Here is a 13,508-nt window from a genome sequence, read left to right as displayed (position 1 = left end):
AAAAAAGGATGAGTTCATGTCCTCTGCAGGGACATGGATGAAGCTGTAAACCATCATTCTCAGCAAATTAACACAAGAACAGAAAACCAAACACTTCATGTTCTCACTCATAAGTGGGAGTTGAACAATGAGAACACATGGACACAGGGAGAGAAACATCACACACAGGAGCCTGTCAGGGTTGGGGGGTTGAGGAGGGATAGCCTTGGGAGAAATACCTAATACAGATGATGGGGTGATGGATGCAGCAGACCACCATGGCACAGGTTTACCTATGTAACAAACCTGCATATTCTGCATGCATACCCCAGGACTTAAAAAAAAAAAAAAAAAAAGAAATCCTAAGTCAGTTCACAGAAAGTTTTCCCGCTCTTGACATCCAATCCAGCTCCTCTTCTCCCACCTTTAATGTCTAATCAAGTTCCTCTTCTTTCCAAGGAAAACTTTATCAAAGACTATTGAAACAGGAGTCAAGACCATTGTAATAGAGTAGAGAGATTAAATTCAATTCCAAATACAACAGGGACAAGTGAGAATTTATAGAAAATTACTAAGAACAATTTGGTTAGGTTTGAAGCTGCAAGCGGGGGTTGATTTCTTCGCTAAAACTGTGCTCAGCAGGCCAAAGATAAGTTCTGCTGAAAAACAGGACTCTTTGAGGAACCTGACTAAAGTTTAGCCAAGGAGGGAATGCTTGTCAATCTCAGAAACACTGAGCAGGGTTTAAAAAGACGCAAGTTGTAGCTAGGCACAATGGCTCACATCTGTAATCCCAGCACTTTGGGACGACAAGGCGGGCAGAAAAAAAAAAGAAGCAAGTTGAAAAAATGACATATACAGCATATTATCATTTAACTTAAATATTTTAAATTACAAGGCAATGTTGTGTTTTCCTTAGATACGCATGCATATGTATAAATGCATTTTAAAAAAAGGAGGAGGGCGGGGCATGGTGGCTCATGCCTGCAATCCCAGCACTTTGGGCAGCCAAGGAGGGCAGATCATTTGAGGTCAGGAGTTTGAGACTGGGCTGGCCAACATGGTGAAACCCCGTCTCTACTAAAAATACAAAAATTAGCCAGGGGTGGTGGTAGGCGCCTGGTATAATCCCAGCTACTTACAAAACTGAGGCAGAAGAATTGCTTGAGCCCGGGAGGTGCATGTTGCAGTGAACAGAAATCGTGCCATTGCACTCCAGCATGGACGACAGGAGGAAAAGATACACATAAAATGGTAACTGTGGTCCAGGCACATTGGCTCATGCCTGTAATCCCAGCACTTTGGGAGGTGAAGGCAGGTGGATCACCTGAGGTTAGGATTTCGAGACCAGCCTGACCAATATGGTGAAACTCCAACTCTACTAAAAATACAAAAAATTAGCCAGGCATGGTGCAGGTGCCTGTAATCCCAGCTACTTGGGAGGCTGAGGCAGGAGAATCGCTTAAACTGGGAGGTGGAGGTTGCAATGAGCCGAGATAGCACATTGCACTCCAACCTGGGCACAAAAGAGCAAGACTATCAAAAAACAAAAAAGAGGCTGGGTGCAGTAGCTCACACCTATAATCCCAGCACTTTGGGAGGCCGAGTCGGGTGGATCACCACTTTGTGGAGGCTGAGTTGGGAGGTCAGGAGTTCCAGGCCAACCTGGCCAACATGGTGAAACCCTGTCTCTACTAAAAATACAAAAAATTAGCCAGGCATGGTGTCGGGCGCCTGTAGTCCCAGCTCCTTGGGAGGCTGAGACAGAATTGCTTGAAGCTTGGAAGCAGAGATTGCAGTGAGTCGAGATCACACCACTCCACTCCAGCCTCGGCAACAACAGTGAAACTCTGTCTCAAAAAACAAAAAAACAAAAAAACAAACAAAAAAAAAAACTGGAAGCTGAACGTGGTGGCTCACACCTGTAATCCCAACACTTTGGGAGGCTGAGGCAGGTGGATCACGAGCTCAGGAGTTCGCGACCAGCCTGGCTAAGATGGTGAAACCCTGTCTCTACTAAAATTACAAAAATTAGTCAGGCGCGGTGACACGCACCTGTAATCCCAGCTATTTGGGAGGCTGAGGCAGGAGAATCGCTTCAGCCCGGGAGGCGGAGGTTGCAGTGAGCTGAGATCGTGCCATTGCACTCCAGCCTGGGTGACAGAGTGACACTCTGTCTCCAAAAAGGAAAAAAAATGAACTGGAATTGATAATGTTATCAATGATGATTTTACCCTTATTTCCTATGTTTTTATTTTCTATTGGAAGAAAGAATTCCTATATAATGTGTAATTACATAACACATATTAAAAACAAAACAAAAACTTATCACTGTTCTTGCCAGAATTTCCTCTCTAATACCCTTATGTACTTGGCCTGATCCAGGTAAGGTTCACAGAGATAAAGGGCCAGCAGGCTTAATTTTTGACCATCCATGATGACAAGACATTCAGAATTCTTTCACCATCACCACCATTCCTCTATACATTCCCCAGCTCATTTCCATGGTCCTACGACAAAATACTCACTGGTGGAAAGAGTGAGGATCATCCACATCGTGGCCATCGGGGGCCAAAGGGTTGGAGAACGGCTCACCTGACAAAAAAAATTGAGGTTAATTTAATCAGTCTCTTATGTGCCAGATCCTGTGCAAAAATTTGGGATATAGTAGTGAACAATATACAGAACAAGAGGAAGAACAGCGGCAGTGACAACACAAGGTAATAAGTGCTGAAATGGGAAACTACAAGAAGCTGTGGGAGCACAAAGCAGAGGACCCTAAACATAAGCTGCACGATCAGAGACTTCCTGAAGATCACGTCTAAAATACTACGTAAGAGATTATACGCGCAACCCAGGATTAAGTACTGGGACAGGATTTGGGGAAAGCCAACCACAGACAAAAGCCGCCCATCATCACTTGGCAGTAGGAAGGAGGCTTGGTTACGGAGTTTGGAGCTGTCCGGCCTCACTTGGGGCCCTACGGCTTCGTGGGGCTCAAGCGTCACACATACACACACAGCCGGCTCAAGCTCAGAAGCTACAATAATTCGCCATGAGAAATAACGGATGGCGTGAACCTTACTATCTCGCTCCGGCATTTTGTTCGCGGTCTTCCAACGTCACCAACGATCGAGTCTCCAACAGCAACACCGCAGTGCCAAGCCTTTTCCCACAGTGCACTTCAGAATCAACCCACACTGCTTTGCGGTCTCAACCCTTCCGCTTCCTGTTTTTGCCTCTGACCAACCCTGCGCGCAAAGAAATTGGTCTCGCAGCGGTCCTACAATACTTGTATATCATTGGCTAAGCTTTACCCCGCCCCTGCGTCATCCAGCCTTCGGCCTAGGCTGGAGGGTCCACGATTGGTCCAACCGGAGAACTTGGCCGGAAGACCTGGCACTTGGGACTTCGGCATTACCCAAGATGGCGGCGGCCGCAGCGAGTCGAGGACTCGGGGCAAAGCTGGCCCTGCGAGAGATTCGCATCCACTTATGTCAGCGATCGCCCGGCAGCCAGGGCGTCAGGTGAGGCGCGGCGTGGTGAGGCGGGCGGGCTTGGGGAGCCGGGGTCACGACCTCGACCTCCCTGAAATCGGGGAAGCCCGCGCGCGCCCACAGCAAGCGCGGCGCTCTCCGGCCCTGCAGGGACTTCATTGAGAAACGCTATGTGGAGCTGAAGAAGGCGAATCCCGACCTACCCATTCTAATCCGCGAGTGCTCGGATGTGCAGCCCAAACTCTGGGCCCGCTACGGTGAGTGCGAGACACCAGGGGTATGGGGCTCCGGTAGGGGAACAAGGGTTTGAGAGGAGAAGGGACTGCCCAAGGTCGTGCGGAACCCCGTGGAGAAACTAGAACGCCGACTTAGCCTTGCTGTTCATCTTGTTGCCATGAAGAAATTTATATTCTCAGGGTTATATGATGCCTTGTATCCCAGGCAACATAAGTATGTAGGCTGACCGAGTCCTGCGTAGGGACCAAGAACTGACGTTTCTGTAGCTGAGAATGGGTTTCTGATAGTAGAGAAGCTAGTCAATATAGTTTCGTTCAAATAACTTGTAGTCATTGTCAGTCCAGATAGTGTGAGAATCTCAGTAATTTTTAGCACTTAGAACTGGGCCCTGTGCTGAGTGCTTCCCTGCCTAACTCATTAATCTCTCTTCATCTTTTTTTTTTTTGAGACGTAGTCTTGCTCTGTCGTCAGGCTGGAATGCAGTGGCACGATCTCGGCGCACTGCAACATCCGACTCCCTGATTCAAGCTATTCTCCTGCCTTAGCCTCCCAAGTAACTGGGATTACAGGCACGGGCCACGAGGCCCAGCTAATTTTTGTATTTTTAGTAGAGACGGGATTTCACCATGTTGGCCAGGATGGTCTCCTGACCTCGTGATCCCCCTGCGTCCGCCTCCCAAAATGCTGGGATTACAGGTGCGAGCCACCGGGCCCAGCCTCATTTAATCTTCATTTGTCATGAGGAAGCGTGTTCTTCTCATTGTAGAGATTAGAAAAAAAATGGAATCAAAACCTTGTGGAACCTATCTAAAGTAATGCAGCTAGGATATAACAGGATTGAGCCTTTACATTTATTCCCCTTTTCTAGAATGCATTTACCTCTCTAAGACTGGCATGGCTGGCTCCTTATTCAGGTTATTATTCTGGTCATTTATGTTACTGTTTCTAGCTCCTTTTTATATTACCCTATTCCAATATATTGCAAAATGAAATTTTCCTATCATGTTGCCTAACACATTGTAGGTATGCAATAAATATTTATACATACTGAATAACAGGATTTTAATCACAGCTTTTAACTATATGGTGCCCTGGAAATGTCAGGGGGAAGGTGGAGGAGACTGACCACCTTAAGCAGATTGGTTCCTACAGTAGACATCTGTAGGATGCCATGCATTAATAATTGGAGGAGGAAAAAAAGCTCCTCCCAAAAGACAGTAGACTACAAGAGGAGATAGACACGAGTAACTTCAGTGTATTGTGCTCGGTATTATGTGAGCTAGCACATGGGCCCCTAGGGAATGGGCACCCCATGCAATACACTGCTCACAGTAGTTAACTATAAATGCCTATAGTGCCCCCTAAAGCTTCCCTGAAACAACCCATTGTGGCTATCCAGAATCAGCCAAAATCCTATTTACTTGGGCTTCCTAGATGTGTTTGAGACCCACTGTATTAATTCTAGGCATACCAAATGTACTCTTCCCATCTTAACAAGATTGTAAGATAAAGACCTTTTATTTTACTTTGGTAGCCTCCACGGTGCAGAATAGATACTTAGACACCTCCCTCTCTCTCCTCAGCATTTGGCCAAGAGAAGAATGTCTCTTTGAACAACTTCAGTGCTGATGAGGTAACCAGAGCCCTGGAGAATGTGCTAAGTGGTAAAGCCTGAAACCTCCACCGAGGATTAAGGGCAACAGCCCCAGAGCCTGGGCTCTGATGGACTTAGTGTAATGTGAAAAAAATGTATTCTCTTATTCCATATAAAGCTTGTGCTGTGAAATATTTTTTCAGGGTGTTCTTGTCTTCATCTGTCCTCTACCCCTTACTATGCAACCACTGAGGCAAAGTAGTTTAATATAAAAATAAAACTTTATTCTGTCTCATCAAAGGCTACCAGCTGCTGAAGCAAAAATGAAGTGGGGGGCGGGTAGGGATTCTGGGGCCCCAGAATAAGTAGACTACACTGAGTCCCCTTTGGTCCTCCTGCCTAGATAGTGCTGAGTGAAAGAGGAGAAGCTGGGACCCAAAGGTCTTGGCTTAGGTGTGGGAGTAGAGTGCATGAGACCTCATTATGGTCCTAAATCTGCAAAGGAGATTTACTGGACATCTCTACTGGACAAAGAAGCTTGAGGTTAAGAGAGGGGAATGAGTAACACAGAAGATCACCCTTGAAGAGCTGCCTGCTGGAGAGCATACACACGATCCTGGAGCTGGGCCTCCTCCTGATGCCTTTCCAGGGCCTGCAGGCCTGATTGCTGCAGGAAGACCTGAACAGCCTAGGAGCAAGGAAGAAAAAAAATTCAACACACCTTGGTCTCACATGTGTCCTAAGACTCAATTCCCACAGCCTCGTGGGTCAGCCCATTTTAGAGGGTGCATTCCCCACAAGAGGATGAAGGTTCTGACATGGAACCTATCTAGGTCAGCCAGACCCAGAGAAACCACCATAGTTAGGACTAGACAGGAAGGGAGCCACTGTGTGGCTTCAGAACAGGGTGATTGGGGATGTGGGTCAGAAACCTATACCTCTGGCTGATACAGGAACAGCAGATGCAGCAGCTCCAAACTCTGGCCTACTACTTCAGTGTCAGAAAAGAATAGTGTCTGCAGTAAGGCAGGAAGCAGGGGCCCTGGCCACAGCCTCTGGCAGTAAGCAGGACCCTTCTCTGCAACATTGCACAGAACTGTGAGCACCTGCAGACAGACATATGTATAGTCTACAAAGAATGAAACACAAAGATCATAACAGCTGAAATATATGGCATGCTGACCACATGCCCAGGGATCATACCAAGCTCTTCTACATGCATGTTCTCAACACCTATGAGGCAGTTGTAGGAGTATGAGAATTATTGTCCCCAATTATAAGTGAGGAGACTGAAGTTTAAGGTGGTTAGTTGATTTCTCCAAGGATAAATAATCCAGTTTAAGTGACACACACCTAGACTGGTTGGGCCCCGAGGCCACACCACACCACCTGCTGGCTCTCAATTAAGGGTATATCTGAGGGCTCAGGACTGCTCTCCCATACAATCTGACTACCAGATCTTGGATTCAAGTGACCCCACTACATACCATTACGCTCACCACATTAGATAGTGGCAACAGCTGCAAGAGGGGCTCAATCAGATCCAGGGAGAGCAAGGAGGTACAGAAACTAGGACTGTTTGCTGGAAGAGAAGTACCAGGGTGAAAAAACTGCTTTCCCCCACCACCCCTGCCAATCCTACCCACCTCAGCCTAGGCCATGAGGAAATATCCCCATTATCCAAATGTCCAGGCTTGGGCAGATGGTGCATACCAGTGAGGTTGTTGAGGAGCCAGAGGCCCTCAGGAAGCAGACTGGGCTGTTTCTGGAAAAAGAACTGCAGAAGGATAAATAAGGCTGCCACAACACGCTCATCTCTGAGCTGCATTTGCCCTCCGACAGTCTCCACTTCTGCCTCAGTTAGCAGATTGCTTACACATCGAAGCACAGGGCATGCCAGCTGCAAAGACAAATTGGGGGTCAGGTGAAAGGAGGAAGAGGTTACCTGCATTCCAGAGTATGAGGAAACATCTCCCAGAATTTCACCTGTTCTCCTCACCTACCAGCTCCAGTCCTGCATCCTCACTTCTCTGGACAGCCTCAGCCAAATCCAACAGCAGCAACCCCAGAGTAGACAGAGCCCCATGGGCAATAAGCAGGGAATTGCTAACCTGGCTGGGCAACAGGAAGCAAGCAGTCACTATGTATGTAGTCAATTCCACCTTTAAGAAGAGAAACAGGCTGGGCATGGTGGCTCACGCCTGTAACCCCAGCACTTTGGGAGGCTGAGGCGAGCGGATCATGAGGTCAAGAGATCGAGACCATCCTGGCCAACACGGTGAAACCCCGTCTCTACTAAAAATTAAAAAAAAAAAAAAATTACCCAGGCGTGGTAGCACGCGCCTGTGGTCCCAGTTACTTGGGAGGCTGAGGCGGAAGAATCGCTGGAACCCAGGAAGTGGAGGTTGCAGTGGGCCGAGATTGCACCACTGTACTCCAGCCTGGAGACAGAGCAAGACTCCGTATCACAAAAAAAAAAAAAAATGAGAAACAGCTGATGTCTGTGGGTCTCCCAGGCTCCAAAAAGAGAGGACAGTGGAGGAATGAAAACTCACTACAGCAATTCCAGACACAAGTTCAAAGAGTTGAGAGTCATGGAAGCAGCCTCAGGGAAGATCTGTGATACCTTCCCAACTGGCCTATGTTACCTGCAGATGATGTAATGAAGGCACCAGGCAAACTCCACAGCGACCCCAGGGTTCAGCTTTGGGCCAGGTTGCAACAACTGTAGCATGTGCTGAGGGAGAGTGGAGGCCAAGATGGAGCTGCTGGCAGAAACGGGGCTGTGAGTAGGAACCACGAAGATGCCAGTGGCTTTTACCAAACCCTTATAGCAGTTGGGAAAGTGTCCAAACCCAAAGCCCTTCCCAGGTGGGAAAATGTCCAAACCTACAACCATTCCTAGCCAGACACATGAAGTTAAAAGTGCAACAGCTTTGGAAATCATTCAGGCATCCGGGAGCTATAGTAATGGGTGGGTCATCTCTGGCTGCCCATCTAAAGACAATTTTACTCACGGGATGATCGTCTGTGGAGCTTCCTTAGCCTGTAGAAGCTGGGACAAGGTGAATCCGAGAGCTTCCAGCACAGCCACATGGGGGGACTGGAAATAGGGATCTGACTGAAAGCTGAGTCACAAGGTCTCCAGAGACTCAGCCCCTAGGCACAGGACAGAGGCTAGAGCTACCTAACCAAAGGAGATGGAGTATGTGGGGAGGAGCAAAGGAAGGGTTGCCCAGGGAGGAAGAAGAGAGTCACCTGGATGCAGGCAGCCAAGGCTGGAACAATGCCTTGTGGCAGGAGCTGCCTTCTCACAGCCTCACTCTCCACAATCAGGTTACCCAGTGTATACAGACACAGCTCCTGAGAATAGGGAACAAAAGCACTGGGCTTGGCCTGTTTCATGCCAGGCTGAGGGAGGGGAGGTGATGGGGACACTGGAGCAGCTATCCTTGAGGCTCACAAGAGGGTGGGGAGATGATGGGTATAGACATGGCTGTAGGCATCAGGGGGAACATGTTTTCTTCCTCCCACCTGCCAGCTGGTCCCAAAAGCACAAACTTTAAAATCTACGCCAAGAACAAGATAGGAAGGCACTGGGCTTACTATGAAGTCTGAGCTGTGACTGGAGAGGTAGGTGAGGAGGTAGGAAGTGGCTGGCAGGCAGGCCTCAGCAACGGTAGACTGCTCCGAGTGAGAGAGCTCATGCAGGCACCGAGCCGCCTCCAGCTGCAGCAGGGCCTGGTTGCTGGTAAGAAGCCCGACCAGGGTCCGCATGCTGCCCTCCAGCCTACACAAATGAGTACCAGAGCCCGGCTTAGCTTGTGGTCCATCCCTCAGAGGCCCAGCTCCCACCTCTCCCACACCACCCACACTAACCGGATGAAGGTTTGCTGCGTTTCAGGGTGCTGCAAGCCTCGACGAAGGCTGACCAGAGCCCTCTCTCTCTTTTCCTCTGTCCCCCGCTGGGCTTGCCACAGGAGCTGCTGGACCTGGAGCTCAGAGCAGAGAAAGGAGAACACATAGTTGCCAGGAAGCAAGTCCTAAGTCTCTCAATGCCCACTTCACCTGTGAGCCTTCCAATATCACACCACCTCCAGAACTTGTCATTCACATTAATGCGACTAAGAAGCACCAACCTTGCAGTGGAGTGGACAGATAATCAGAACTGAGTTCGAATACCAGCCCTGCCACTTACTCCACATGGGACCTAAACCTAAGTTTCCTCACCTGAAAATGAGAATAACAATATCTAAGGATATTTAAACCTCTCAGCCTGGCAAAAACTACTCCTCCAGCCATTCTCTCCATGCAACCTACATTCTTAACAGCTAACACAACACGAACTGGGTTTTTTGGTTTTTTTTTTTTTTTTAACACTTCCGAGCTTTTGCACGATATTCTTTCTACCTGGATACTCTCTCCAGCTTCCCACTCTTCAGATTTCTGCTCCTCATTCCCTCTGGGAAGTTAGCTCTTTTTGAGAGACTTGGAGTTTCTCTTGTTCCTCATGTTTCCTTTCCTTATGGTATCTGTCTTCTTCACTGGCTGCCAGCACCTCAAAGAAAGGGACTCTCTCTCTTTTTTTTTTTTTTTTTGAGGCAGAGTTCGCTCTTACTGCCCAGGCTGGAGTGCAGTGGGCCATCCAGGCTCACTGCAACCTCCACCTCCCCGGTTTAAACGATTCTCCTGACAGCCTCCTGAGTAGCTGGGATTACAGGCATGCGCCACCACACCCAGCTAATTTTGTATTTTTAGTAGAGGCAGGGTTTCTCCATGTTGGTCAGGCTAGTCTGGAACTCCCGACCTCAGGTGATCTGCCCGCCTCAGCCTCCCAAATTGCTGGGATTACAGGCGTGAGCCACCGCGCCCAGCCGGGACTCTTATCTTTTCATCTTTGTGTATCTCAGTGACCAGCACAGTGTCTTGGCATAAAGTAAGCACACAATGGAATAGTATGACCTAAGAATAAGTTGATAACTATATATGTCAACTTAGTGTGTATGGTAAACTATGTATGTAAACATAACACAAATATGGGGGATACCCAATGCTTGAATAAATCCTTTCATTCATTCATTCAATCAATACTGAGCACTTAGCTATATGCTAGATACTGTGCAGGCAACTGGGTTTTCAATGATAACAGATAACATAGGATCTAGGCTTTCCTGCATTTAAAGTTGAGAGAAATAACAATAAACAAGCAATTAGATAATGTTTAATATTCTACAAGAAACAAGTAGGCTGTTAAGACAGAATATCAAAAGAAACCCACGTTAGACGTAGCCAATGCCAAGGCCTTAAGACACGCAAAAGTCTCAAGGAACTCTTGCAGAAACTGAAATAGTAGCAGGAACTGAAAAGGGGACAGTGGCTGGGATGAGAAAACTGATAAAACTGGAGCTAGGAAGAGGCTGCAGGGCACAGGAGGGATTTTGGTCTCCAAAGGTGTTTTTAAAGGACGTATTGACCTTGACAAGCATAGATGCGGGTAACCTTTCGGGAGGCTGCAGTAGTATCCAGAGAGGAGGTGGTGGTGGCAGCTGCAACGGTGAGGCATGTTAAAGACTCCAAGACTCTTTAGGAGGTAAACAACTAGGATTGATGGGTTTAGGGTCAAAGAGTTGTGCAGGATGATTCCCGTTTCTTGCTTGACCCACTGGGGAATAGAAGTGTAGAGTGCATTGCGTTCAGGTTTGGAGCCGACCTCAAGCAGTCCCGGGAGTCTAGCGCCAGCGGGCGTGGACTCCAGCGCACCCCGCTTTGCCCCCTCACCTCGGTTTCCCCGAGGATCGCAGACACACATCCCTCTCCAGCTTCCTCCGGGGCGTCGTCTCTCAGCAGCCTCTTGCTGACCAGCTGCTGCTCCCTCCGCGCCTTCCGCAGTACTGTGGGCAGAGAAGCCAGATGAGATTGGGAAGAACTACCAGGATCCAGAACCCGCGGATCCGAGCCTGCGGCCTCAGCCTATCTCCGACCGCCATACCCCCCGCGCTCCCTCGCCCGCCCACACCTGCCTCCCGCTCCCGCCGGCGGCGCCTTAGCTCCTCCACCCCGCAGACCACTGGCCTAAGGCAGCCCTGCCGTCGGCTCCACATGGTGGAGCCGGAGGAGGAAAGCCGCAAAGAAACAGAGGGCACTACGGCCCGCGGAGCGTAGAAGATGTCACTGACTGCGCAGCCGCAGCACGGGGCGGGACCAGAAGGGGAGGGCGCGAGGAGCCGGGTGGGCGCTTGGTGAGGGCGGGGCTCGGCGAGCGGATGCAGCGAGGGGACGGTGGGCGGGGCGAGGGCTAGAGGCGCCGCTCCGCCTCGGATTCATTTCTCATCTTACCAATTCTAGGAAAAAAGGTTATTCATCCCTGACCTCTACCGTCCCAAGCCAGCAGTGTCACAATCTACTCAGCAAACACAACTTCCCCACCCACAATACGCACTAGATGAACGTTCAAAACAACCCCGAGCTCCGGGAAGAGCCACGGTTCCATTTCATCATTAATGCGGCTCCCATTGATGAGCGCTGCCAAAGACGCTTGAAGTGTCATTGAATTATCAACGAAAAGAGTCAAACTCTGTAAAATATTTGAAGAGACTTATTCCGATCCAAATATGAGTGACCATGTCCCCTGACACAGCTCTCGGGAGGTCCTGAGAACATGTGCCCACGGTGGTTGCGGTACAGTTTCGTTTTATATATTTTCGGGAGACATGAGACTTCAATCCAATTCATTTCAAGAAATACATTGGATGGGCCGGGCGCGGTGGATCAGGTCTGTAATTCCACCACTTTGGGAGGCCAAGGCGGGTGGATCAACTGAGGTCAGTAGTTCGAGACCAGCCTGGCCAACCATCTCTACTAAACTCTATCTCTACTAAAAATACGAAAATTAGTGGGACGTGATGGTGGGTGTCTGTAATCCCAGTTACTCGGGAGCCTGAGGCAATAGAATCGCTTGAACCTGCGAAACCGGGGTTTCAGTGAGCCGAGATTGCGCCATTGCACTCCATTAAGAGTGAAACTCCGTCTTAAAAAAAAAGAAAGAAGACAGGGAGGGAAGGAGAGAGGGAGGGAAGGAGAGAGGGAGGAGGGAGGGAGAGAGGGAGGAAAAGAGGGAAGAAGGGAAATTGGTTTGTGGGACAACTGAAAGGCGAGACAACTAAAAGTGGGGCAGTGGGGGAGCTTCCAGCTTATAGGTGGTTTTTAAAATTTTCTGGTTGACGATTGGTTGAGTTTCTCTAAAGACCTGAGATCAATGTAAAGGAATGTCTGGGTTAAGATGAAGGATTGTGAAAACCCCAGTTTTTATTTGTAGAGGAAACCTTCAAGTCCTAAGCTTCAGAGAGAATAGGTTGTAAGATGTTTCTTATCAAACTTAGTCTGTGCTGATGTTAACACTAGAGAGGTGTAATGAGGCATGTTTGACTCCCACTTTCCATCATGGCCTAAAACAGTCTCTCCAGTTAAATTTTAAAAGAGTCCTGGCTGAGGAGGAAGTCCATTCAGATGGTGGGGGTGGGCCTTAGAATTTTATTTTTGCTTTGCAGAATGTTCACCACAATGACCATTATTCTTATTTTATACGTGATGAAAATGAGAAAGATATCATTATTTCTTTGCTCTGCATAAAACTGAGTTCCCATTATTTTTAGGATGAAATCTTTCACCAAATGTTGAGTGCCACTAATCAACTAGGCAGTGAGGAAACACTAGTGAATAAAAAACCAACACTAGTGAATTAAAAACCATGTTCCTCACACTCAAAATTGGAATTGTGACCAACTAACCTCTATACGGTCTAACCCCTGCATACCTCTCCAATCTGGACTCACCTCTTCGGGGACCTTCTCTTTGTTAACAGCCCCTGCTCTTTTTCTTCTCCACCCCACTCCTACTCCTGGGGGAGGCTCTTGCACAAGCTGTTTTTTCTGCCTGCACTTCTACCTCTTCTCTCTACCAGCATCCTTCTCTTAACACTATCCTCAACATCTCAAGTCCAGTGTCACCTACTCAGAACCACTGTACCAGTGACCCAGCTTCTTCATAACCCTTTTCACAGCTGTCATTAAGTTGTAGTAAATTATTTGATGTTGGTCCGGTGCGGTGGCTCACACCTGTAATCCCAGCACTTTGGGAGGCCGAGGCGGGTGGATCACAAGGTCAAGAGATCGAGACCATCCTGGTCAACATGGTGAAACCCC

At 48.5% G+C, this 13,508-nt stretch overlaps 3 protein-coding genes across 8 annotated transcripts in view; 1 reads left to right on the top strand and 2 right to left on the bottom strand.

Moving 5' to 3' along the window:
• IK (IK cytokine) overlaps positions 1-3,205 on the bottom strand; it is an 18,452-nt gene extending 15,247 nt beyond the window's left edge. Inside the window, exons 1-2 of the mRNA XM_017536796.2 lie at positions 3,065-3,205; positions 2,508-2,574 (exon numbers count right to left, since the gene is read on the bottom strand). Of these exons, the coding sequence (XP_017392285.1) occupies positions 2,508-2,574; positions 3,065-3,080 (83 nt within the window). The 5' untranslated portion in view covers positions 3,081-3,205. The remainder of the gene's footprint in view (positions 1-2,507; positions 2,575-3,064) is intronic.
• Positions 3,206-3,208: 3 nt separating this feature from the next.
• NDUFA2 (NADH:ubiquinone oxidoreductase subunit A2) lies at positions 3,209-5,607 on the top strand. Of its 2 annotated transcripts, none has more exons than XM_017536813.1 (3): positions 3,209-3,506; positions 3,627-3,733; positions 5,297-5,607. In XM_017536813.1, the coding sequence occupies exons 1-3, from the start codon at positions 3,406-3,408 to the stop codon at positions 5,386-5,388; spliced, it is 300 nt and encodes a 99-aa protein (XP_017392302.1). In that variant the 5' UTR covers positions 3,209-3,405; the 3' UTR covers positions 5,389-5,607. The 2 variants fall into 2 exon arrangements, with proteins under 2 accessions (XP_017392302.1, XP_017392301.1); XM_017536812.2 differs by having other exon boundaries at positions 3,231-3,506; positions 3,600-3,733.
• TMCO6 (transmembrane and coiled-coil domains 6) lies at positions 5,570-11,501 on the bottom strand. Of its 5 annotated transcripts, none has more exons than XM_017536797.2 (12): positions 11,324-11,501; positions 11,086-11,198; positions 9,187-9,305; positions 8,914-9,097; positions 8,566-8,670; positions 8,325-8,410; positions 7,956-8,075; positions 7,311-7,422; positions 7,021-7,207; positions 6,795-6,889; positions 6,246-6,413; positions 5,570-5,995 (listed from the first exon to the last, which is right to left on the bottom strand). In XM_017536797.2, the coding sequence occupies exons 1-12, from the start codon at positions 11,406-11,408 to the stop codon at positions 5,882-5,884; spliced, it is 1,488 nt and encodes a 495-aa protein (XP_017392286.1). In that variant the 5' UTR covers positions 11,409-11,501; the 3' UTR covers positions 5,570-5,881. The 5 variants fall into 5 exon arrangements, with proteins under 5 accessions (XP_017392286.1, XP_017392287.1, XP_017392288.1 ...); XM_017536798.2 differs by having other exon boundaries at positions 7,956-8,072; positions 11,324-11,499; XM_017536799.2 differs by having other exon boundaries at positions 9,187-9,299; positions 11,324-11,499.
• Positions 11,502-13,508: the final 2,007 nt, after the last annotated feature.

Source organism: Cebus imitator, unplaced genomic scaffold (assembly GCF_001604975.1).
Source record: "Cebus imitator isolate Cc_AM_T3 unplaced genomic scaffold, Cebus_imitator-1.0 Scaffold101, whole genome shotgun sequence".
NCBI lineage: Eukaryota > Metazoa > Chordata > Mammalia > Primates > Cebidae > Cebus > Cebus imitator.
This window is presented reverse-complemented; position numbering and strand designations above follow the sequence as displayed.